Source organism: Ailuropoda melanoleuca, chromosome 1 (genome assembly GCF_002007445.2).
Source record: "Ailuropoda melanoleuca isolate Jingjing chromosome 1, ASM200744v2, whole genome shotgun sequence".
Taxonomy (NCBI): domain Eukaryota; kingdom Metazoa; phylum Chordata; class Mammalia; order Carnivora; family Ursidae; genus Ailuropoda; species Ailuropoda melanoleuca.
The window spans coordinates 104429891-104455734 of record NC_048218.1 but is presented as its reverse complement, the minus strand read 5'-3'; the positions used below and the strand labels follow the sequence as shown (position 1 = coordinate 104455734).

Here is a 25844-nt window from a genome sequence, read left to right as displayed (position 1 = left end):
TTCCTAATGGAGGCTTCTTTGAAGAGCTGTGGAGGGTAAGGGAAAATCCTCTGGAGAGCAGAGCAGGAGTATCCAGACAGACTGGCCAAGAAATTCACACACAGCAGGCCTGGGAGTCATCATGATCCTTGTCCGGCTGCATAAGACATAGGCTGTGAACCCCTGACATCTGATTTTCCCTCCGCATTATGTATCGGGTGCACTGACATTTGGCCTTATGCTTCCAGATCACGAAGAATTACTCTGGACCAGACCAAAAGGAATTCATATCACTCAGAGATCCCGAACTAGGGGATGGACTTAATTCCTAGCTGAAAATCACCTTCTTTCCTGAAGAATAGTGAACTATAGAATCGTATCTCAATCTGATTCCATGTTATCATAGTTTGCAAAACTATCTAGCTAATTAATGGCATCTTCCCCTGTTTTCTATCATTGATACCATTTTTTCTATTTTAATATTTGATATTTTTATGTAGTTTGAATGGAAGTTAAAAGAATGAGCTCAATGGCCATCTTGAAAGAGAAGTATAGTTGGTTCAACTTTTTTTTTTTTAAGATTTTATTTATTTATTTGGCAGAGGAGCAGAAGGCAGAGGGAGAAGCAGAGTCCCCGCCAAGCAGGGAGCCTGATGTGGGGCTCAATCCCAGGACCCCGAGCCGAAGGCAGACACTTAACTAACTGAGCCAGCCAGGTGTCCCTAGTTGGTTCCTCTTAAAGCTTTTTTTTACTACTTCCCTTTTAAAGTTCTGTCCTTAATATTTTTTAATAATTTTTAATTAATTTTTTTAAAGTAAGTTCTATGCCCAATGAGGGGCTTGAGCTCATGGCCCTGAGATCAAGAGTCACATGCTCTATTAACTGAGCCAGACAGGTGCCCCCTGTTCTTAATATTTTAATTTTTAATCTTGTATTTTTAATTTTTTTCAGTCTTTTTATAAATTTGCATTACTTTCTTCCTGTGACTTGCCTTCATTGAAAGAAATAGTTGCATTGGTAATGGCCTTAGAGAAGCTCTAAACCACTGATGGGACTCAGGACACGTTATCCCAAAAAAGGCACCTTGGCAGAATGAATATTTTAAGCTGAAGTAGTCTGAGGAGACAGCAGCAGCAGGAAGGTCATTCTGATCTCCCTCCCTTGCCCTTCTTCCCTGCAACTGGTGATGAAAATCCTCCTGAGAGAAGCGCCTTCCCTATAGCTGGAGGTCCGTTTCCTCACGTCTTTATTTCCGTGTGAAAGTTCTCATGTCACATAAAACTTGTATTAAACAAATTTATATCCTTTTCTCCTCTTACTCTGTCTTTATCAGTTTAATTTTCAGACCCAGCCAGGGACCTGAAGAAGGTAGAGGAAAACTTTTTCCTCCCCACACCACCAAGAAGAGGGGGGGGAACCACATCCACCCCAGCTATCCCAGCAGTGGCTGAGCTCCTTATATGTCTGCCGTCCCCGTTAATGGTGCCTTCAGTAATAATCATTCCGTTGGTGCCCTGAAATTCTGAAGTGCTGTTGTTTTTGGCTTCCTGAATCATGTGGTTTCTTTGAAAAGTCACTGTTCAAATCAATGCCATCTACAACCATTGGATTTAGGACAAATTGTCAGCAATATGCCCCTTGACAATACATGGAGAGACTCAAATCTCAAAGATGCAAATGCAGGGGAGCAAAATATGTCACCCCTAAATATGGCTCTTTGGCATAAGGATCATCTTGAGCTGGTTATTTTTAAGAATCTGCAGAGATAGAAGTTCTAAAAACCAAGTAAAAGTTACTCTTGTAAAAACAATTTACCTTTATAAGGAAAATCTCCATTTGTAAAGGTGTGTGTCTCTCTCTCTGTGGTGTGTACCAGGAAAACTAAATCTGACTCTAAATCCCTAGAAATTTATCAGTGGAGAAGGCATGGATTTAAATCTGCATAACAACCTTACCCTTGTTTACTGTGCTTTTAAGGGCAACTTCTCATAACTGGCCTCCCCATCCCCCAACATCTCTTAGTCTTTAGCTGGAGATGTTGTTTAAGGGGATGGCTTAGGCCATTTTGGGGAGTTACTCAGTTTTCCTTGGTATCTCTCAGGTATACAGAAGGTATACATGTTATTAAACTTCTGTTTGTTTTTCTTCTGTCAGTCCGTCTTTTTATTACAGGTGTGTCTTGATGTGGGAAACAAAGGCAGAAGAAAAAAAAATAATAAATTTCCTTACTACCTACAGCCCATTGACAAGTCCTTGAAACAGAGTGACATTCCTCTAGGGACTCAACTGCCTCAATGTTAATACTTTACTAAGGGCAAAAGGCAATCCTAGCCTGAACCCCCCCACCCCAGGATCCTGCAAGTCTACTTGAGCACATAAAAATTCCTTTAGAAATTTCCTTTATCTCTAAACCCCCCAAAATATGTGTTGGCAATCATCCCCCAAGCATAGGGCCCACTGATATACATCTGAAGGGTCTCATGACTCAGGTTTTATTAGACAGTAATAAATTACCTTTTCCAACAATAGCTAGCCCCTCAAGATCTTGGAAACCTTGCTTCCAAAATTCCTTAGAGACTTATGCTATCCCTAACCCCCTCCCAACTTGAAAGTATATAATGGGCCACTCCTCATGACCCTGGTGCAGCTCTTTCGGCCCATGGGTCCTTTCCCGTGCTTTAATAAAATCACCTCTTTGCACCAAAGACGTCTCAAGAATTCTTTCTTGACCGTGGGCTTCGAACCCTAACATCTTTCCTGCATCATGTCTCAGCCAAGAACCTAGAAGAGTAGAGGGAAAATTATTTTTCATTCTCCCTACAAACTTCACCTTGGTGAGGAACCAAATGATGCTGGAGAAATCCAGAAGAAAATAAAACTCTTAGCACATTATCTGCTTGTCTCAGATGTGGTTAATTCTCCTAAGCAGGTTTTGCAAATGTACCAGGTTGGTGTGACTGACTGGGATCTTTACTATTCTCAGAGTTACCTGAGAGAGAGAATAAATGAGAGATGATGGGGTTTGGAGCAAACAGTGAAGAAAGAATTCTTGAGGGGCGCCTGAGTGGCTCAGTCGTTAAGTGTCTGCCTTTGGCTCAGGGAGTGATCCCAGGGTCCTGAGATCGAGGCCTGCATCGGGCTGCCTGCTGGGAGCCTGCTTCTTCCTTTCCCACTCCCCCTGCTTGTGTTCCTTCTCTCGCTGGCTGTCTCTCTGTGTCAAAGAAATAAATAAAATCTTTATTAAAAAAAAAAAGAATTCTTCAGATGCCTTCATTGCAAAAAGGTGGTTTTATTAAAGTGCAGGGATAGGACCCTTGGGCAGCAAGAGCTGCATTGGGGTTGTGAGGGGTGGTGATTATATACTTTCAAGCTGGAAGGGGGTCAGGGACATTGTTAAGTCTCTAGGGAATTTTGGAAGCAAGGTTTCCAGGACCTTGAAGGGGCTAGCCATTGTTAGGAAAAGGGCATTTATTACTGTCTAGTAAAACCTTAGTCATGAGACCCTTCAGATGTGTATCAGTGGACCATATGCTTAGAGGATGATTGCCAACATATATCTTGGGGGATAGAGATAAAGGAAGTTTCCAAAGGAATTTTTATATATTAAAGAAGTGCTACAGGATTCTGGAGGTCAGGATAATGTTAAGCCAAGATTGCCTTTTGCCCTTAGCAAAGTATTAACATCGAAGCAGCTGAGTTCCTAGAGGAATGTCACTCTACCTGTTTGAAGGACTTGTCGATGGGCTGTAAATAGTAAGAAAATTTCATTTTTTACCCATTTGCCTTTGTTTCCCGTATCAAGAGATAGCAGAACTATTGAGATCAGTGGCCCTGATTTTTCTTTGAGTCAAGTTTTTTTAAAAATAGCATTTCTGGCAGCAGATTCCCCCACGCTTTCCCAGTGGTGGGTAAGACCAAGCTGATTTAGAAGGTTTCAGGACCAAAAAGTATAAGAGACCTTGGAAGACGGAGGAGTTGAACAGTTAAAATTTGTGAAGTAGGCCATCCCTTCCCTCTCCTGTTCACACAGGGGAGGAAGATTTGACGTTAGCATTTCACTCCCTTTTCTAGGAGACTGAGGGCGCCATATATCATGTTTCCACTAAGTCACAAAATAGTGATTATCTCTTTTCTGATGTTTGCTGAGCTACAGAGCCTTCTAGCACTTCATTTACCTGAGACAAGGAGAAAGGAGCATGATAAAAAGAGGGAAGCAAGAGAGAGTAAGTGGCTGGTGAATAGCCTACATTCCCACCACTTAGTTTAAGAATACATGAGTTTCCAGGGTGCCTAGGTGGCTCAGTCAATAGAGTGGCTAACTTTGGCCCAGGTCATGATCTCAGGGTCCTGGAATTGAGTCCCACATTAGTGTCGGCCTCTCGGCTCAACAAAGTCTGCTGTCCCTCTCCTTACTCGTGCACATGCGTGAGTTCTCTCTCTCAAATAAAAAAATAAAATCTTAAAAAAAAAAAAATACACGAGTTTCCTGTAAGTTGAACCGACACTATGGAAGTGGCAGGACGGAAGCCAACTTGCTAATACTCCGCACAACACATACCCACGAGTGGAGTGATTGAGTCCCGTCACGTTCTGCAATTAAACTCTTGTGTTGCCATACCAGGTGGTGGGGATCCAAGAGTAAAAGGCTGTAGACTAAACTGCCTTGGAGTTAAGAGGTAAGAATCTCTCAAGCCAGGGGACTATGTAGGGAGCCCCTAAAGAACCAAGGAATAACCAAGACCAAATGTGCCAGAGAAGAACCAGCATTTGGACGCTTGTCCTATGAATGGAACTAACAAATGTCAACACAAGAAAAGGAAAGCAAAATGTAAGGAGACTTTAGTTGTGTGTTTTCTCTCTGGGTGTTGCTGGAATATGCTTTTAGCTGCCAAATAACAATGCTGGATCATATACGTATAGGCATAGTTTTCACTCTTCTCCCAAGTTTTGTCCACCATTAATTATGATAAAGCTAGCATTGCTGTCAATATTTCATATATAGGAAGTATGACTGGAAAATGACAAATAAATAAAATCCCAAAAAAGAAATGTGAGTCTAAAAGAAAATAGATTGAAAGGGGCCATAAGAATCCAATCATTTAGAAAAAACAGTAAGAACTAAATTTATTTGATAAAAATATATTTAAAAAGTAAAGGGGTCTAGATACCCAAGATACCCAAAGGAAAGGAGGCCAAGGGAAAAAAGCAGTCACACATCCTGTTGTTTTGAAGATAGGAGACCAAGAAGTAAATCCTTTATTTGAGAAAGGCAAAGAACTTGGGCTTTGGTCAGAAATCCAGCCTAAAAGTGTCTTTCTACTTTTTCAGATGACCCTATTATAACTGTCTCATATAATAAAGATCTAGCCTCTGTAACTATATAGTTCACCTTGCCCTTGGACCATCAAACAAGCTGATCTACAGGAAAGACCAGAGACAAAAGCCAGAAAAGCAGACATTGTTGACCCGGAAGAAAGCTGCTGGCCAACGGGATTCCTCCTACCCTCCAAGTACGTGTTAATACTGTTACTACCTAAGTAGAGAACACGAACATTCAGTAAATGATGACTGCACATGACGGGAGTGCCGCAGGTCTCTTTTTCATCTTGTCCATCTTGTCCATAAAATCAGGGTTTTCCTACTGTACAATCAAGGCAAAGGTTAGAACAAGTCATTTCATCTAGTCCACAAAGAGGCCTGCACCAGCTTCACCTTCACACAGCTTATCTGGAAAGATAATGGTGCACGGGCTGCATTGGCAGAGGTCATCAGAACTGATTACAGCGATAACTATGATGAGATCTGACATCACTGGGAGGCAAACTGGGAAAAGCAGCAGGCCCATGGGCTTGCCACAAAACTAGCTCTAAATGTACTCTGCTAACTTCTCAGTCGATAAAAATAGAACATCCCCTTAAAACGAGAAAAGCTATTGAGGCATCAGACCCAGGGAATAAAAGCTAGGAGGTAACATCCTATCCTACCCCAAAGGTGATGAAATAAAATCACAAGAACAAGAACCTGTGGAAGATTTGAGACCTTACTAAAAATTAATGTTGTTTAATTAGAAAATGTTGGGAAATCTATTTTATGTTTTTTTTTCTAAGATTTTATTTATTTATTTGACAGAGAGACAGCCAGCGAGAGAAGGAACACAAGCAGGGGGAGTGGGAGAGGAAGAAGCAGGCCCTCAGCAGGGAGCCTGATGTGGGGCTCAATCCCATCCTGGGATCACGCCCGAAGGCAGACGCTTAACTACTGAGCCATCCAGGCGCTCCTATTTTATGTTTTCACCAGCAGTCAGGGAGCAGCAATAAGCTTCTCAGGCTGAATGACTGATTCTAACAGGAGTCAAATCTTTGGACCACGTGGTACCTCTGACTTTTGTCAGCATCACAGATCATTAAGAAAACCTTCTACAGACAGCGTGGATGCTAGTGGACCATCACTGGTGTTATAAAAGAAGCTTGCAGTGTTAGGATGATTTTAGCAGCAAATATATATGTCTATCAGATCCTCAAACCAACTCAAACTGGCTTTAAAAACAAAAATTTACCATGTCACATGAGTTGGGATGCAAGCTATTTCAAAGATTGGCTACTTTAGGGGCTCAACAATGTCCGAAGCATCCCTATGCTTTCTGTTTGGGTGCTGCCACACTCAGCACATTGCTATTTGTCCTTATAATTATCCTCATGATTCTGTCCAGAGGGTTATCCCCTTCATCTAACAATAGGTAGAAATTAGCCATTCTTTATTACTAGAAATGGTTTAAGTGACCTTCTCATGTAGCTTTGCCCCACATTCTGAGGCAGTTAGAAAGCAGTTAGGGGAAAAAGTAGCCTCAGACATGATGTATAAAGAGTTAGTTTATTACAAGTAATTAAAATTGATAAAACTGGAAAAGTAAACAAATATTCTCTTTCAACAAAAATTAAATACGGATGCCGAAAATAACTAAAATAACAGTGCCCAAGAGTTACACTCTCTCTTCAAATATTAACACTACAGGTATACATCCTTTATCCTGGTAACTTTATAGAGTATTTCATTTTCCCTAAAAGCATTACATTAAACACAACTTGCTTAAATTATTTTGATATTACATTTAGAATAATCATCTCTTAAATATTTAAATACCATTAGAGTGCAACTTTGATCATTCAGAGAAATTTCCATTTCAACTCAATGAAAAACATCCATATATTTACATATTTTACTCTTTTCTGAGTGGGTCACCTCCAGACCTCTTGGAATAGTTCATCCTTTTCTACGGAAGTGTATGCGATTCATAAGTTCTCTGAACTTCAGTATTAAGGAGTAGTTATTTATGTTGTCTTTCCATGTTTCATATGTCCTTCTAAATTTGTCATAATAACTTTCTTTTTTCAAATTGAAATCTGATCCAAGTTTTTTAAAATAACTGTCTTTTTTCCATATTTCTCTCCAGGAGCCTTTGAATTTTTCCAAATAACTTTCTTCAGATTCTTCCTTCCATATTCCTTCTCTCTTTTTTAAGGCTGTCAATTCAGCTTTAAGTAAGTTTCTGTGTATTGTCCAATAGATTTTAGAATCATAATCTAACCCTTTAACAAGAACAGTTTTGCCAAGGCCTCTTCTCAAAATTTCTTCATTCAGGCTCACACGAAAATATCTACCCTTGAATAAAAAATAACACAAACCAATTACTAAAGAAAATTGCTACTATACCTGTAACATTTTCACTTTAAAATTTATTTATTTACTTAAATTAAATTGTCATTCAGAGGGGCGCCTGGGTGGCTCAGTGGGTTAAGCACCCAACTCTTGATTTTGGCTCAGGTCATGATCTCAGGGTCGTGATATCGAGCCCTGCGGCAGGCTCTGTGTTCAGAGCAGAGTCTGTGAGATTCTCTCTCTCCCTCACCCTCCGCCCCCTCCCACCCCTCCAAGCTTTCTCTCTCTCTCTCTCTCTAAAATAAATAGATGAATAAAATCTTAAAAAAAAAAAAATCAGTCATTTGGCAACTTACCTCCAGAGAAAAGCCAAAAAACATAAAGCAAAGGGATCTCCAAGAGCTTCAAACAGCTAATGATAAATCCAAGACTTTCATTACTAGAAGAGATCCTTGTTCAAAGTCAATGGCCTCTTTTATTTTTTTTTTTAAGATTTTATTTATTTATTGGAGAGAGAGAGAGAGCATGAGCAGGGGGAGGGGCAGAGAGACAAACAGCGTCCCCACCGAGCAGGGAGCCGAAAGCGGGGCTCCATCCCAGGACTCTGAGATCATGACCCCAGAGGAAGGCAGCCGCTTAACTGACTGAGCCACTCAGGTGCCTCTTAATTGCCTCTTTTGTAACATACAGTTCTCCACAGACTCACTGGTCTTCTAACCCAAAGACACGGAGAAGTAATGAAGTATAAAGAGCGTTTTCGGTTTGTTTGCTGTTTGGAGCGGGAAAGGAGCACACAAGATAGGCAAAACAACAGAAGGGCACAGCAAAAGAATCTAAAAAGTATGCAAATGCAAATTGAACTGAATTATCACTGAACTGTTAGATTAGATTTCAGAATTCCAGTGTGTAAGAAGGTGCTGGCATGTAAATACATTTTTAAAAGACTTCCCACAAAATAATTAACATTGAAAATAGTCCTGGACCTTGGATCTTCATCCTTCAGGAAATTTCCTTCAAGGAAAACCTCACTTCCTAATGAAACCAGATAAATGGGATTTTTCCTACTAATTTACAGTATAAAGGAGATCGTGCTGGGCACCTGTTTGGCTCAGTCAGTGGATCTGAGACTCTTTTTTTTTTTTTTTTTTAATTCATTCAACAGAGATAGAGACAGCCAGCGAGAGAGGAGAGAGGGAACACAAGTAGGGGGAGTGGGAGAGGAAGAAGCAGGCTCCCAGCGGAGGAGCCCGACGTGGGGCTCGATGCCAGAACGCCAGGATCACGCCCTGAGCCGAAGGCAAACGCTTAACAACTGAGCCACCCAGGTGCCCCAGGGACCTGAGACTCTCGATCTTGGGGTTGTGGGTTTGAGCACCATGTTGGGTGTAGAGAGTACTTAAAATTTTTTTTAAAATTTTAAAATAAAAAAAGGAGAGCTTGCTTAGCTATTTATATAGTCCTTGTGGGATTTTTAACCTAACAAGATTAATTTTAACAACATATTAATAATTTAAGAGCTTTGTTAGTCAAGTACTTCACAGTTAAATTCTAAAAATCTGAAAACTCCAGGTTGCAAGTAGGAGACATTTTTTAGGACTTTCTGAAGGAAGAAAATAACCTTTTTCTCCTTAAATGCAGTAACTTTTGGTCATAATAATGAGTTAATACATACAGTCTTAAAGGATTTATCATATTTTTCTCAACTTTTTAAATTTTCAGAGCTCATTCCCTAAACCAAAATCAGAATAAAAAAAATCAGAATAACTAAAATTCAATCTCACACATTAGCAAAATTCAACAGGTGTAAATTACTACAGTATGCATATACCGCACAGTCTGGTCACCTAGGGAGCAATATAAGCTAAAGTCTATAAGGCGAAGTATGAGCTCAGGAGCCAGAAAGAGCTGGGTTGAACACAGGCTCTTCCACTTGGTTACCCTGAGCGCCATCTGTAAATGGGAGTAAAAACAATGACTCCATAAGGCGGTATTGAAGGATAAGTAAAATTCACTTCTCAACTTTGAAGACAATGTGTTTTTAATTAAAAAAAATTATTTTTATTTATTATTTTATTTATTTTTTTAAAGATTTTATTTATTTTACACAGACACAGTGAGAGAGGGAACACAAGCAGGGGGAGTGGGAGAGGGAGAAGCAGGCTTCCCACCGAGCAGAGAGCCTGATGCGGGGCTCGATCCCAGGACCCTGGGATCAGGACTCGAGCTGAAGGCAGACGCTTAATGACTGAGCCACCCAGGTGCCCCAATTTTATGTATTTTTAAAGATTTTACTTATGGGGTGCCTGGGGGCTCAGTCAGTTAAGCATCTGCCTTAGGCTCAGGTCCTGATCTCAGGGTCCTGGGATCAAGCCCCCTGTCAGGCTCCCAGCTCAGCAGTGAGTCTGCTTCTCCCTCTGCCCCTCCCCCTCTCTGCCTCCTCATGTGTGTGGGTGTGCTCTCTCTCTCTCTCAAATAAATAAATAGAATCTTTAAAAAAATTTTTTTAAAGATTCTATTTATTTATTTATTTATTTATTTGAGAGAGAGTGCACATACACAGGGACCAGCAGGGGGAGGAATAGAGGGAGAAGAAGAGAATCTCAAGTGGACGACCCCACTGCGTGCAGAGCCCAATGCATGGCTTGATTTCATGACCCTGAGATCATGACCTGAGCAGAAATCAGGAGTCGGACACTTAACCTACTGAGCTGTCCAGGCTCCCAACATTTTCTTTTTCATTATTTTTAAGTATCTCCACACCCAACGTGGGGCTCTAATTCATGACCCCAGGATCAGGAGTCACATGCTCCACCAACTGAGGCAGCCAGGCTCCCAGAGAAGATAATATTTTTGTAAGGTCTTTGGCATCTTTATATATTTTGTTATTACCAGCTTACTTTTCTTTTTTTTTTAATATTTTATTTGTAAATAATCTCTACACCCAATGTGGGGACTGAACTCCAAACCCTGAGATCAACAGTTGCGTCCTCTACTGACTGAGCCAGCCAGGGACCCCTACCAGCTTACTTTTAACTGTAAAACACTTCAACAAATCAGTGTTGGAGAATTCTTATTTTGAAAGAACTGAATATGATCTGGAAATTAATGGGTTTCATTAGACTTTCTATTAATAGTTCAAAAAGTTCTGAAGAATTAAAATGGATACAATTTAATCCCTTTAATGTGAGGTTATTTTTTCCTTCAGATTATTTTTGTTTGCTATATAATAAGGGACTTTCAGACTAAGAAAACTGTTCTTAATCCTGTCATAACACTTTACCTATTTGATTTTCCACACTCTTTTTTCAGCATTCGTCCACTAAAAGCAGTACGAAGTAAGGCACACGCAAGGACTCGGGGCAGTGACAACACAGCAACGCTGACGGAGCTCCAGGCATCCCAGTCACACAGTGGCTGTGGTCAGTCCTAACGGTAAGAAAACTCTGAAGCAAAGTCTTGAGATGCCTGATTGCTGATCATAAACAATATCTAAATATGCTCGACTTCACAGCTCAGAGACTGAGCACTATTTACTTCAGAAAACCCCCTTGTTCTTTGTAGTTTCCGGCTGACAGGGCTCACTCAACAAGCGGTTTCTTTCTTTCTTTTTTTTTTTTTTTAAAGATTTTATTTATTTATTTGACAGAGAGAGAGACAGCCAGCGAGAGAGGGAGCACAAGCAGGGGGAGTGGGAGAGGAAGAAGCAGGCTCCCAGTGGAGGAGCCTGATGTGGGGCTCGATCCCAGAACGCTGGGATCACGCCCTGAGCCGAAGGCAGACACTTAACGATGAGCCACCCAGGCGCCCCAACAAGTGGTTTCTAATAACAAGGGTGATACACTATACTCATGTATAAGTAAATGGGTAAAGATAATCCTTAAATGAGCAATGTCCAAAGTCATTACTAATTTTAAGTTTTTTCCATTTTCTTAATTTTCCATTTTTTTCTGTAATAAACAAATAAAATTTAATAACGAAATTTATATAGGAAACACCTGGTTCGCTATACATAATCACTATGAGTAGCAGTTAAGAAAGACAAAAATTCAGTTCCACTGTAGATTCAAGGTTCTAATTAATGATGTTTATGTGCAAATAAAAAGAATAAAATATTGCTCATTATTTCTTCACACTACTTACCTTATTCACTAGAAGATAGCAAAAGAGTACTGAATTCTCCTTTCCAAGAAGTTGAAACCATAGCAGTTGGGAAGGTTTTAACTCTTTTTGTAACCACATCTTCCCAGTTTCAGTGAGTTCTACTCCTGCCAGCTTAACCAGCAAAACACCACACGGCTCTTCTAAAAAGGTTAGGCAGAGAATTGCCTAGCTTTAATACCATGTTGCAAATGCAAATTTCAAAGTCACACGTTTCCCCCCCACCCAAAACAACTGAATATATTATGTTTCTTTACAAACACCCAGACTCTCTAGATGTAGGTCCATTTATATCTGTATTCAAGTTTCCTTTTAAAGCAACCCAAGCATGTAACAGATGGAGTAATGTAAAACACCCATTTCAGTAAGCTCCAGAACAGGATGCAGAAGCCATTAATAGTAATACGCATATACGGCAATTTACAGTGCTGTATCACCGCGTGACCTCTGGAAGCAGGTTCCCATTGAACAGCATCCCCAGAGTTGTGCAGTGGACAGCCTGGACAAACCCTGGTGGTGACATAGCTGCCTGCGCACAGAGTCATCACTATTTCAGAGAGAAGAGATTTGTTTATTTATTTATTTATTTTTAAAGATTTTATTTATTTATTTGACAGAGAGACAGAGAGCCAGCAAGAGAGGGAACACAAGCAGGGGGGGTGGGAGAGGAAGAAGCAGGCTCCCAGCGGAGGAGCCCGATGTGGGGCTCGATCCCAGAACGCTGGGATCACGCCCTTAGCTGAAGGCAGACGCTTAATGACTGCGCCACCCAGGCGCCCCAAGAAGAGATTTAAATTATGACATCATTACAACAACTGAGAAGGTAGAGGGCTGATGAAGTCTAAATCCTGCTTGATCGAAATGGCCAGCAAATAAACATCCTAAGTAAAAAAACAAAACAAACATCCTAGGTAATCTCTCTTTAGGGAACAACAGTCATGCAAATTGTTTAAGTTCTGTTTGATTTGTTAAAGGAAATCAATCATGTCAGGTATGTTTGGGGAAAAAGAAAATCAATCATATTCCTTTACAGTCATACCTCGTTAACAGAGTGATATTCATTCATTTGAGGGTAAAAAATAAGAACCCCTTTCCTTTATAAAATTAAAATAATATTAAGAAGATCTTTAAATATAACTAAATCTATTCAACAAGTTTTACCAAGGCTCTACTGGCTAACAATCATTTCTCTAGGGACTGTGATAATGAGATGGGTAGGAAAAGGTCCCTGCCCACGAGAGGCTCAGTTTAGTGGGAGGCTATAAACCTAAACACATGCGTTTAAGTACTGTAACCGCAGTGTATGCAAATTGTTGTGGGTGCAGTAAAGAAAGAGGCTAATTCTGCTTGGGAGCTAAGGAGAGCTTCACAGAAGAGCTGACACTTGAGCTGGATACTAAAGAATCAACTGGAGTTCAACAGGAGCCAAGGCACTCTGGGCAAACTGTGCTGCAGGGCAGGAGGACCCAAGTAAGCAGCAGGCAGGCAGGTCTGTGTGGCTGGGGTGACAGGGGAATAGCAGCAGAAAACATCCAGCCCTTGCTCAGCTCTCCAACCTCCTCTTGTCCCCCTCCTCCCTACACCACAGCACTCTACCAGTCTCCATACGGCTTATCAAAGGAGCCAAGTTCATTTCCCACACACCCTCTGCCTAGCTAGCCCCCTCTTATTCTTCAGGTCTCTGATTAAACAACAACTCATCAATGAGGCTTTCTCTGACCACTTTACAGCTATAGGTTCCCTGTTCACATGACGCCTAGTAATGCTCAAACTAGCACTTTGCTCCTTTTCTTCATAGTTTCTAGGACAATTTTCATTTGTCTGTTGTCTATTTTCATTTATACTGTAAGTTCCAAAGGGCAGTCTCGTCTGTTTCCCTCAGCACCATACAGCTAGTATAGGGCCTAGAACATAACTGTTGCTCAATATTTGTGGAAAGAACGCATGAATGCCTGAATGAAATAGTGAATGGCTGACTAAAAAGAGGGGGGAGGGGAAGGAAACCTGGAGCCAAATTAAATAGTTCTTTGTATTTAAAGCCAAGAGCTTGTACTTTCTCTCACACACAAAGTTATTAAACTTAAAATCACATTTTTTTTGCTATTTTACAAATAACTTCTAATTGACAAATACTAAAATAGTTGTATTATTCTTGTACATTACTTACTTTTCCATGAAGATATAATAGGTAAAGTAATAGGAATATGCTCAATTTCTAAACCATTCTCAGTTATTCGGCGTAATCGTCCACGTAGTTTAACATTCTTTCGTATAAATTCTACTGGAATATCTGAAGAACTTGTAAATTTTGATGTCTGTTGATTTATATAAAAAAAATTTTCATTATTATTTTCATTTTAAAATAATTATGTCAAATTTTCATCTAAACATTTAACAAGACATAACCATGGAAAAATTTTAATTTGGTCCTTAATTTTATATTAATATTTTAGTATGATTCAATCAAAGTGTTTATAGGAGGGGGGCACCTCGCTGGCTCATTTGGAGGAGCTTGCAACTCCTGACGTTGGGGTTGTGGGTTTGAGCCCCACATTGGGTACGGAGATTACTTAAAAATAAAATCTTTTGGAGAAAAAAAAAGTATGAATACTAAGAGTGAGAGTTAATATTTTAAAAGATCTTGACAACTAGGATGATGGGATAAAATGTAAAAGTCTTCCCCTGCACTCCCCAGAACTAATGAAGGATAGAAGAGAGTAAACTATTTGTAGCATATATGAAAAAGATTAAGAACTTTTAGTTAATTGTGAACTCAGAATGAGTGAAAGTGTGACAAGGCTACAAAAAGAGTACAAACTCCCTCTTCTCTCCACTCCCCACCAAAGTTCAAACACCAAGCAACATTGTAAGGAACAGGATCAAAAACAAGAGAAGTGAAGAAACTGCTCTAAATCAGGCCCTAATGGAATGTACTGCGCTGTCCTGGGTATCACATTTCATAAAACACTTCAACAAACTGGAACAAAGCTAGAAGAGGAGGAAAAAAGATGATAAAGAGCCTGGAAAGCACATCACATGAGAAAACCAAGAATATTTTGCACAGTGATGAGACTTAGAATTCTGTCGAGAGGGTCATTAAAGATGTCTTCAATTACTAAACATCTATCCCTTTTTAATTTTTAGGTGTTTTCACTGAAGGATATACATTAAAAGACCCAAGAGTGCCTTGATTTTTGGAGTTTTAGAAATTATTAAAGAGCGAGGGGAAGAAACTGAAATAGAACCCATGTTCCTACTCTCAAGGAATTCACAGTCTATGTGAAGAACCTTTAAAGGCAGATCCCACTGCCTCTACCTTTTTGCATCCAATAATCCCTCAACAGCAGAAAGTTTGGTGCTGTGTTTCTGTCACATAATAGGCACTATCTGGAAGATGAACTAACAATATACAGAAAACCAGAATACAACTGCAGAGTAATATATAAATAGTTTTAAGATAAAGTATAAGGGGGGGGCGCCTGGGTGGCACAGCGGTTAAGCGTCTGCCTTTCCGCTCAGGGCGTGATCCCGGCGTTATGGGATCAAGCCCCACATCAGGCTCCTCCGCTAGGAGCCTGCTTCTTCCTCTGCCACTCCTCCTGCTTGTGTTCCCTCTCTCGCTGGCTGTCTCTATCTCTGTCGAATAAATAAATAAAATCTTTAAAAATATATATATAAAGTATAAGGGGGAGGCCAGGTGGCTTAGTCTGTTGGGCTTCTGCCTTTGGCTCAGGTCATGATTTCAGAGGGCTGGGATCGAGCCCCACTCGGGCTCTCTCCTCGGCGGGGAGCTCACTCTCCCTCTCCCTCTGCCTGCCGCTACTCCAGCTTGTGCTCTCTCCGTGTCAAATAAATAAATAAAATCTTAAAAACAAACAAAAAAAAAGACAGGAGCACCTGGGTGGCTCAGTCGGTTAAGCATCTGACTTCAGCGCAGGTGATGATCCCAGGGTCCTGGGATCCAGCCCCGCATCGGGCTCCCTGCTCAGCGGGGAGCCTGCTTCTCCCTCTGCCTCTCCCCCTGATCCCGCTTTCACTCTCTCTCTCACAAATAAATAAAATCTTTCAAAAAAAAAGATAAAGTATAAGTGCTAAAGGGTTTGGGTGCCTGGGTGGCTCATCTGGTTAAGCATCTGACTCTTGATTTCGGCTCAGGTCATGATTTCAGGGTCATGAGATTGAGCCCCACGTCAGGCTCCATGGAGCCTGCTTAAGATTCTCTCTCTCCCACTCCCTCTGCCCCTTCCCCTGCTTCCCCCCCCATAAGTAAATAAAGTCATAAATACTAAAGGGTCAAAAATGGAAAGAATAAGAACATTCGGGAAGACATCTTTAAAAGAAGTGAATCCTGAGCTTGTGATAAACATCCTGCTCTCTAGAAGAGCCAAAGAAGAAGATGCCACTAACAAGAACACTGTCGCTAAGCTTCAGATGGTGAAGGAAGTGTCGTAAAGGCAAACAGACAAAAGCTGGGAGCACTGTGAAGAGAAAATAATAAGGTTTCAAATTCAGGAAGATAAAGTTTGAAATCCAGTTCTGCCACATACTAGCTGGATGATCTTGTGAAAATTACTTAACTTCTTCGAGCATCCATCTCCACATCTATAAAAATTAGGTATAAGAACACCTGTTTCGGGGCACCTGGATGCCTTAGTCAGTTGTGCATCTGACTCTTGATTTTGGCTCAGGTCATAATCTCAGGGTCATGGGATCAAGCCCTGTGTCAGGCTCTGCACTCAGTGGGGAATCTGCTTGAGATGCTCTCTCTCCCTCTGCCTCTCCTCCCCACTCTCTAAATAAATAAATAAAATACAATCTTTTTTTTTTTAAGAACACCTGTTTCATAGGATTATTTTAAGTATTAAATGAAAGTATGTATATTAAGTGTTTAGCACAGTACTGAACTCAATCATCATTTTTTATTTTTTAAATGTGAAATTTGGACTCGTTTACCAGTAATTGAAAGAATATGAGAGCTTGGTAAACTCAGGAGGAGGGAAAAGGGGAGAAAACAGCAATACAAAAGAAAGCCAAAGGGGAGCTATTAAGGCTCCTTGTGGCAGGCCCTTGGTTGGTTAATGCAATATCCATTCCCAAGCCTCTCTCCCTTGTCATCATCTACTGTAAGGGATGGAAAAGCTAAATGGCAGCTTTCCCAACCTCCTTTCCACCTAGAGGTGGACATATGATAAAAGGATGTAAGCAAAAAGCTACTGAAGGTTTTGGTAAAACATCTGCTTTCCTGATAAAAGGAAAAGATCTGGCTAGCACCTTCCTTTTCACTCTCCTCCTGCTTTGAACATGAATATGCTATTTGGAGCTAGAGCAGCCATTCTGTGCCATGAGGAAAGGCACAGAGAATCATACAAAACTAAACTCTCTGTTGCTGAGCCAGAGAAGCAATGCCAGCAGCATCCTACCTCCAAAAGTCTATGACATGAGAAAAAAAGCCTTTTAACTTGGTTAAGCCACTACTGCACAGGATTTCTCTTACTTATAGCCAAAGTTCCCCAACTGTTACACAACAAAATTTTTTGTCCCCTAATGTTCCAATGTTCTTTTTCCACCTCCTTAGCTTGCTCTTCTCATCACCAGTCACTACTTTCAAAAACCATAAAATCTAAAAAAAAAAAGACACCAGAACTATAGTCTAAAATGAGTAACTTCATAACATACTAATATAACTTTATATTAATGAATAAGTAATTTGCATAAATCAATAACATACCCACTACTGTATAACTTAAAATGATCTATAATTGATTTATGTAATTTTTAAGGGCTAAAAAGAAATAATCCCTCCGCATTATTTTTACCTAATTTTTTTTTTAAAGATTTTATTTATTTGAAAGACAGAGTGAGAGAGAGAGCACGAGCTGGGTGAGGGGCTGAGGGAGAAGAAGACTCCCTGTTGAGAAAGGACCTGATGCGGAACTTGATCCCAGGGGATCATGACCGGAGCCGAAGGCAGACACTTAACCGACTGAGCCACCCAAGCGCCCCTTATTCTTACCTAAATTCTTAATCAGATCATTTAGTATTTTGATAATTTTGAAACCTTCAAAATACAAATGTCATGGAGCACATATTGTAAGATAAAGAAAAAAGTGGAATGAAAAAAGCTAAAGTTTCAAAAATTCCATTCTAAAATATATATAAGCTAAACGTGAATCACAAAATCATGGAGGTGTTAAAAGAAAAAGCCTATTAGATTATTAGATATAAGGTTAAAAATGAGTTCAAGGCACTTAATAAAAAAAAGGGGGGGATAAAAGTTCTGACACTGGAGTCAGAGGGAAAAGGCAAGAGTTGGAAAAGATGTACCATAGTACAGTAACGTTACATAGTCAATGATAACATAAAACAATATAGAGATAATAAATGTAGGACATAAATATACAGAGAAGCAATAAACACATAGCAGATTGTAACATGACACTACAATTACACCCAGTGACAAGAATCAGTTATATAAAAAATACTTAAAAATCCTGAATTATCAAATGGATTCCACAATACCTACTATTAAAACATTATTGAAAAGGCAAACAATATGCTAACCGAAAGCATAAATTATTTTTTTTACATCATAGTTCTTGCTTTATTCATTAAACAGATCTTATGGATTGTTGCAAATCGGAGAAGGTATAAACTATTCTGTGCTGAAGGACAACTTCTACTGTAATCTAAATCTAAAACCACTACACAAAACAATTTCGAGACATTCCACAACACCTGAAATGCAAATTTAGTGATTATAGCATTCGAGCCAACTAAATCCTTTACAGATTCCTTTTTAAGCATGAAGAAAAGTGATTTTGGAAATACAGACTGGGCAGTCACTTTCCATCAAATCCTGTGGATGTGTTACTTTTAAACCAACATCTTAAGATAGGTTTGTTGTTCTAAAATAATATTTAAAACTTCTAATATGAATAACAAAATGATACATTGCTTGAGAGAAAAACAGTCTTAAAGTGAGAAGAAATTTTAACTTACCATCCGAATACTTCTTAGAAGTAACATTGTTCCAGCTATGGCCATTACGGTGCTGATGTTCTTCAGAAAGAGATTAAATGATTAATTCTCACTAGTTATTATTCATAATTGTAAAAGTACTAATTGGAAGGGGGGGGAAGAGGACTGACCTCCCTCTAACTGTCCAAATAAGGCACACCCTTCAACTAAAGGCCCATTTCTCCCAACAAACTGTCTTAACTGCCCACGTACTCATTAATCTTCCCCCTTTTCTCCCAATTTGGCATGTGCAGTAATTATATGTGTAATATTGTATTGTTCTTTATTGACTGTTCCTTTTAACCATGAATTCCTTAAATGCATGAATTGGTCTAATACTTCTTGAACGATGCCCACAGCAACTTGCACAACCCTGAGTCTACAGTGGGAATGTAAATATACGGTAGAAAATAACCATCAAAACCTTAAAATATAATGCCTTGGATGTTTATGTGGGTAAACAGTTGGGAAGAACTTATTGATGTTTTTAAAGTGCTTCATTTAAACTGAAACAGCCTGGGACACCTGGGTGGCTCAGTCGTTAAGCATCTGCCTTCAGCTCAGGTCCTGATCCCAGGGTCCTGGATCAAGCCCCACATCAGGTTCCCTGCTCAGTAGGGAGCCTGCTTCTCCCTCTCCCTCTGCTCCTCCCCTTCTGCTTGTGCTCTCTCTCTCTTAAATAAATAAATTAAATATTTTTTTAAAAAACTGAAATAGACCTAAAAGAGTTTAATTTACAAATAAGCACCCTGTAACTCCCTCAACAAGAGTGATAATCTAACATGCTTTCCTTCAATAAATATAACTGGGTATGTAAGAAATGAAGCCGGAAATATACGCAAGGGAAGAAATGAAGATGCTAAGATTGGTCTCAGTGTTGAAATGAAGCCACTTGGATCCAACTCTGATCTTGCTCTAAACATCAGGCAAACATAAAATAAGGCAGTGAAAATTTTATAATTACCAACACATAATGCCTTTTGTTTGTTCTATTTCCTATTTATATATAAATAAAAAAAGGAAATATACACAAGGATACATCCTGTGATTGGGATATTTGGAATAATGTATCCATGTGCCAATTTATTTTATTTTTTAAACATTTTTTAAAAGATTTTATTTATTTATTTGATAGAGCACAATTAGGCAGAGCAGCAGGCAGGGGCAGAGGGAGAAAGAAGTGGACTCCCTGCTGAGCAGAGAGCCCAATGTAAGCCCTGGGATCATGACCTGAGCCAAAGGCAGAGACTTAACCAACTGAGCCACCTAGGCCCCCCTCCATACGCCAGTTTAAACATCGTTTCCTCCCTTAATCTATTGAAATCATTTTTTAATTTGAAATAAGCCATGAACCAATTTCTGCTTCACTAGAAGAACCCAGGCCTTGTCAACTGACATGTGTGTATCTACCATTCACTAAAGCCACCAATACGTATCTAGCACTTACTAGGGACAAGAGCTGTACCGGTGAATGAAAACAGCCATGGTCCCAGCCCTTGTGGGGCTTGGCTGAAGAGCATTTGCAAAGCTGATAGTCCTACTCAACTTCTCAGAAGAATTTAACAAAGTTAATAATTCTCTCTGAAAATATTCTCTTCACTTGGCTTCTAGACACCTGCTTTTCCTGATTTTCCTCCTCCTCCTTCACTGTTTCTTCCCAGTCTTTGCTGACCTCCTTCTCTTCACTTCCCAAATTCTGAATATTAAGAGAATCCCTCAGATCCCGGGCCTCAATTCTAGGACTTCTTCAGTAACTTTTCTGACTTGTTCCAAGATGCCATCCTTGCTTTAAACACTACTTGAGGTTTATGCAGTTCATTCCTAAAGTTGTATGTCCAGTTACGATCTCCCTTCAATTGCCTCGATAACATCTACAACTCCATTTAGAATTCTAATGACCATCTTCAAGTTCGCGCATCTCCACCTTCAAGTTCACATATCCAAAGAGTCTTCTATATTTTCCCAACAAATCACTTGAGCCCCAACTCCTCCATAGAAGCAACTGTGACCACATCATCCACCCAGTGGGCAGCCCCCTCGATTCCTCTTTCTTTGCACCCCACCCCAAATCAACCACACCAGCCCCAGGGAATTAGCCACAATCTCGTCTCGCCTGGTCACCTAAGATGTCCCACTCTTGGTCGACCTCCAGTGCCCTCTCACTTTATTCAAAACACAAGGTCTACAGGACCAATGCCCACCCTATCCCCCCTTAGTCTCCTGGCCCTCGCCGTCCCCCACTGCTCTCGCGGGCCGCTGAAGCCCCAAGCGGTGCTGCGTCTCAGTCTCTGAGGTGTCCCCGGGGCCCACCACGGTCCTGGCAGTCATTAGGCAGAACTGGCCTCCTTGGCCCGCAGCGCCCATCTCACGCGGCGAGCCCAGCCGAGCCGCACTCTCCCGCCCCCCCCACCGCCGCCCCTCAGTCGCTACCCCGGCGACGTAGCCCTCCGCCCCGCCCGGGCCTCCGCGGTTCCACTGCGCGTGGCCTCCCGCAGCCCGTCTCCCTCAGGCTCGCTCCGCGCGGCCCCGCGCCCACCGCCTGCGCAGCCGGCGGGTCGCCGGTACCCGGACGAGGCGCAGGTGGTCGTCCGCCCACTGCGAGACCCGCGCCACCACGTTGGGGGCCGCTCCGTCCCGGTCCCGCGGCTGCGAGGCGGGGGCCACAGGCCGCCCCGCCATGTTCCCGGCGTCCCGCGAGCCCGCGGCGCGCTCCTCGGGCGGACGACAGGGGGCGCCGCGCTCCTCGGGCGGACGACAGGGGGCGCCGCGCTCCTCGGGCGGACGACAGGGGGCGCCGCGCTCCTCGGGCGGACGACAGGGGGCGCCGCGCTCCTCGGGCGGACGACAGGGGGCGCCGCGCTCCTCGGGCGGACGACAGGGGGCGCCGCGCTCCTCGGGCGGACGACAGGGGGCGCCGCGCTCCTCGGGCGGACGACAGGGGGCGCCGCGCTCCTCGGGCGGACGACAGGGGGCGCCGCGCTCCTCGGGCGGACGACAGGGGGCGCCGCGCTCCTCGGGCGGACGACAGGGGGCGCCGCGCTCCTCGGGCGGACGACAGGGGGCGCCGCGCTCCTCGGGCGGACGACAGGGGGCGCCGCGCTCCTCGGGCGGACGACAGGGGGCGCCGCGCTCCTCGGGCGGACGACAGGGGGCGCCGCGCTCCTCGGGCGGACGACAGGGGGCGCCGCGCTCCTCGGGCGGACGACAGGGGGCGCCGCGCTCCTCGGGCGGACGACAGGGGGCGCCGCGCTCCTCGGGCGGACGACAGGGGGCGCCGCGCTCCTCGGGCGGACGGCGCGGATCCAGGCTACCCAGGCTGTTGGGGCGGCGCGCGGACAGACAGGGGTCCTCGTCTCAGCCGCCTGGGAGTGGTCTGACGGCTGGCTATTCCCTCCCCACTGAGTTGGAGACCTGCGACAGTGACCCCCACCCCAGCATTTATGGAGGGGTTTCCGCCGCGCGGGACGTCTATGTGGGGCAGGGACCCGGCTGAAGGCTTCCGGGCCGTGCTGCTGGGGAGGGGACATGATCCGTTCGTGACTTCAGTTAACCCAGTCTTAGCGTGCGTTCCGCATCTGCAATGTAGAAAGGACATTGAAGCAGTCCATTACTTCCACTTGCTCCCAAATATAACGAGATGCATGTTGTATTTGAACTGTGCTTTAAAGTTTGCACAGTTGCTTTATAAGCCTAATATCACCTGCTCTAAATTGTTGAACTGTTAATTGATTAAATGTACAAAGCTGACTTTATTAGTATACTTAGTATATTATTAGTAGTATGTATTAGTATGTTAGTGTATTTTTAAACAAAATTTAGATGCAGGACAGTGTAATGATATGGTAACATTTGTGTAAAAAATTGTGTGTGTGTGTGTATGTATGTGTGTGTACCATGAAAAGCTATGCAACCTACAACAGTGACTGCCCCTAGGGAGAGGGATTGGGGAAGGAATAGTTGGGAGGTTTAACTATCTACGAGCTCTAATAGAACATTTTGCGACTTTGAAGATGTGCATCTGCATTGTTCAGTTTCATAGCTGATAGCCACATGTGGCCGTTGTGTGCTTGAAATGTAGCTGGTACAACCGAGGAACTGAATTTTTATTTTTTTAAAGTAAGCTCTAAGTCCAACCTGGGGCTTGAACTGCCAGGCTTTACTGACTGAGCCAGCCAGGAGCCTCAGGAACTGAATTTTTTTTTTTTTAAGATTTTATTTATTTATTTATTTATTTATTTATTTATTTATTTATTTAACACAGAGAGAGGCAGCCAGCGAGAGAAGGAACACAAGCAGGGGGAGTGGGAGAGGAAGAAGCAGGCTCCCAGCGGAGGAGCCTGATGTGGGGCTCGATCCTAGGACTCTGGGATCACGCCCTGGGCCAAAGGCAGATGCTTTAACGACTGCACAGGCGCCCCAGGAACTGAATTTTTAATTTTATTAATTTCGTTAATTTCAGTAGTGGCTAGTGGCTATGATTTTGGACTGTGCAAGTATACCGTGGGAAATTTTTTTTTTTTACCTTATGCACATATTACCTTAGAAGTCAAAATGGAGTATGTTATATTCCTAACACATATTATGAGTGGTGCCTTCAAGGAACGTAGTGCCTCGGTGCTATAGCTAAAAGAAAGTAAATAACAGTGACTAACACTTAGATCTTACTTACTATGTGCCAGGAACCATTCTAAATACTTTTCACGTATTAACTCCCTTGATCCTCACAGCAACTTTATAAGATAGACACTATTATTAATCCCAATTTTAAAGAGTAAGTATGTAGAGTGATTAAGCCGGTAGCTAAGGTCACCCAGCCAAGAAGTGGTGAGCTGGGCTGTTGTGCTGGCATTCAACTCAGCCAATTGGCGCAGGCTGTGCACTTAACCACGACACTGCCTACCACAAAGTCAATCAGCTAAAACACAGAAATCCCTATAAATTTCCAGGGAGGGTACAACGCAAATGATATTGGGGAAAATCCAACTAAGAAGATACACAATTACTATGTCAAATAAAAACAAAACTTCTGTATATTAAGAGATTTTGAATAGCTTTAGTTAATAAGTAGAAAAAAATAAGATTTCTTCACGGGCAATTCTGTCCCCAATTCTTCCTTTCCTGTTTCAATGTCCTTTCTGCTCTCTCTCTCTCACTCTTCAAGTTGAAGACAGCTCTGTGCGTTTTCCCGACTTTCCACCCCAAACAAAGTCTTCTTTTCTATACCCCAGATATCGGCCACCTGGTGTTTCTAAGTCCTCCAGATATCTCAAAGTGTCCTCCTCAACATTTCAGAATCATCCCACTAATCATTGGTGTGGGAAGGGTAGCACCTGCCTCAGGATTTCTGCAGATTGAGAGATTTAACATTATCCTGGGGTAGCTTCACCAAGGACCCCTGCTCCTTTTGATGTTGGTGACCTCTGAGAACTCAATGTACATGTTGCTTATATGAGTAGAGAGGTATGCGCAAAAACCATGCTTAGATTCATCGCCCACCCCTCAATTTCCCACAATACCATGAACACAAAGACTGAGTCTGTATTTGACTTTTATTGAAGGCTTCATATTAACTATGTGGAATGGTAATTTAAAATAAATTAACTGGGGGCACCTGAGTGGCTCAGTCAGTTAAGTGTCTGACTCTTGATCACAGCTCAGGTCTTGATCTCAGGGTTGTGAGTTCAAGCCCCATGTTGGGCTCCATGCCAGGTGTGGAACCTACTTAAAATACATACATACATACATACATACATACATACATACATACATAGGGGTGTCTAGGTGGCTCAGTCGGTTGAACATTGGACTCTTGGTTTCAGCTCAGTTCATGATCTCAGGGTCATAAAATTGATCCCCGTGTCAGCCTCTGCACTCAGCAGGGAGTCTGCTTGAAATTCTTTCCCTCTGCCCCTCCCGTCCCTCTAAAATAAATCAATAAATGAAATCTTAAAAAAATAAAAATCGATAAATAAATCTTTAAAAGCCAAAACAAAAATAAATTAGCTGTATATTAATGTGAATGTTCCCAGAATCCAAAGAAAAAGAAAAAAATGAATATTTAATGGGGACTCCCTCACAGAAACACCTCAGATTCTGGCATTGGTTTCCGGTCAAGGTTAACAATTCCATTGTGTTATAGACTGAATGTTTGTGTCACTTCAAAGTTCATATGTGACATTCTCACCCCTGATGTGATGGTATTAGAAGGTGAGATCTTTGGGGGGTAATTAGGTTTAGATAAAGTCACGAGAGTGGAGGCCCTGTAATGAGATTAATGTCCTTATAAAGGAGGAATAAAAACCAGATCTCCCTCTCTCCCAAGAGAAGGTGACAGTCTGCAAGCCAGGGAGAGGACTCTCAGTGGGGACCCAATCTGCCAGCACCTTAATCTCGCTTCCCGGCATCAAAAACTGTGAGAAATAAATGTCTGTTGTTTAAGCCGCCCAGGCTATGGTAATTGGTTGTAGCAGTCTGAGCTGACTAAAACACCTATGTGCCTCAGGACCAGGACGTAATTTAATGAGCTTAAATTCCTTGCTGTTCAGGGGCACCTGGGTGGCTCAGTTGGTTAAGCATGTGCCTTTGGCTTAGGTCATGATCCCAGGGTCCTGCGATGGAGCCCTGCATCATGCTCCCTGCTCAGCTGGGAGTCTGCTTTTCCCTCTCCCTCTGCCATTCCCCATCTTGTTCTCTCTCTCTCTCTCTCTCTCTCTATCCTGTGTGTCAAATAAATAAAATCTTCAAAAAAAAAATTCCTTGCTGTTTAAACTACTCCCTTACCCTCTTCAGGACTGTCAGGAGTGATCAAGGTTGTCCTCTTGTGATCTCCTGGTCACTCTCTCTTATTCATTGAAGACTAGCATCGGACTTGAAGTCTTTCTCTTCAGTTCGATCCCTGTTATTACTCTGATCTCTCAAGTGGTTGACCATCTCGTGCCCGTGACTTTTTCCTCTACCCCAAGTCAGCCATCCCCTCCCATGGTTATACTCTGGGGCTTGTCTTTGCCAGAAATTACCATATCTGCAATCACAG

At 42.2% G+C, this 25844-nt stretch overlaps 1 protein-coding gene across 5 annotated transcripts; it reads right to left on the bottom strand.

Moving 5' to 3' along the window:
* Nucleotides 1–6836: 6836 nt before the first annotated feature.
* C1H3orf33 (chromosome 1 C3orf33 homolog) lies at nt 6837–22227 on the bottom strand. 5 transcript variants are annotated; one of them, XM_034664114.1, is made up of 6 exons: nt 22080–22227; nt 21377–21539; nt 18794–18853; nt 13962–14109; nt 11777–11937; nt 6837–7639 (listed from the first exon to the last, which is right to left on the bottom strand). In XM_034664114.1, exons 2-6 carry the CDS (start codon nt 21488–21490, stop codon nt 7241–7243), a joined length of 882 nt encoding a protein of 293 aa, XP_034520005.1. In that variant the 5' UTR covers nt 21491–21539; nt 22080–22227; the 3' UTR covers nt 6837–7240. The 5 variants fall into 5 exon arrangements, with proteins under 5 accessions (XP_034520005.1, XP_034519999.1, XP_034520009.1 ...); XM_034664108.1 differs by having other exon boundaries at nt 21377–21553; nt 22094–22207; XM_034664118.1 differs by lacking the exon at nt 22080–22227 and having other exon boundaries at nt 21242–21519.
* Between the last annotated feature and the right edge of the window lie 3617 nt (nt 22228–25844).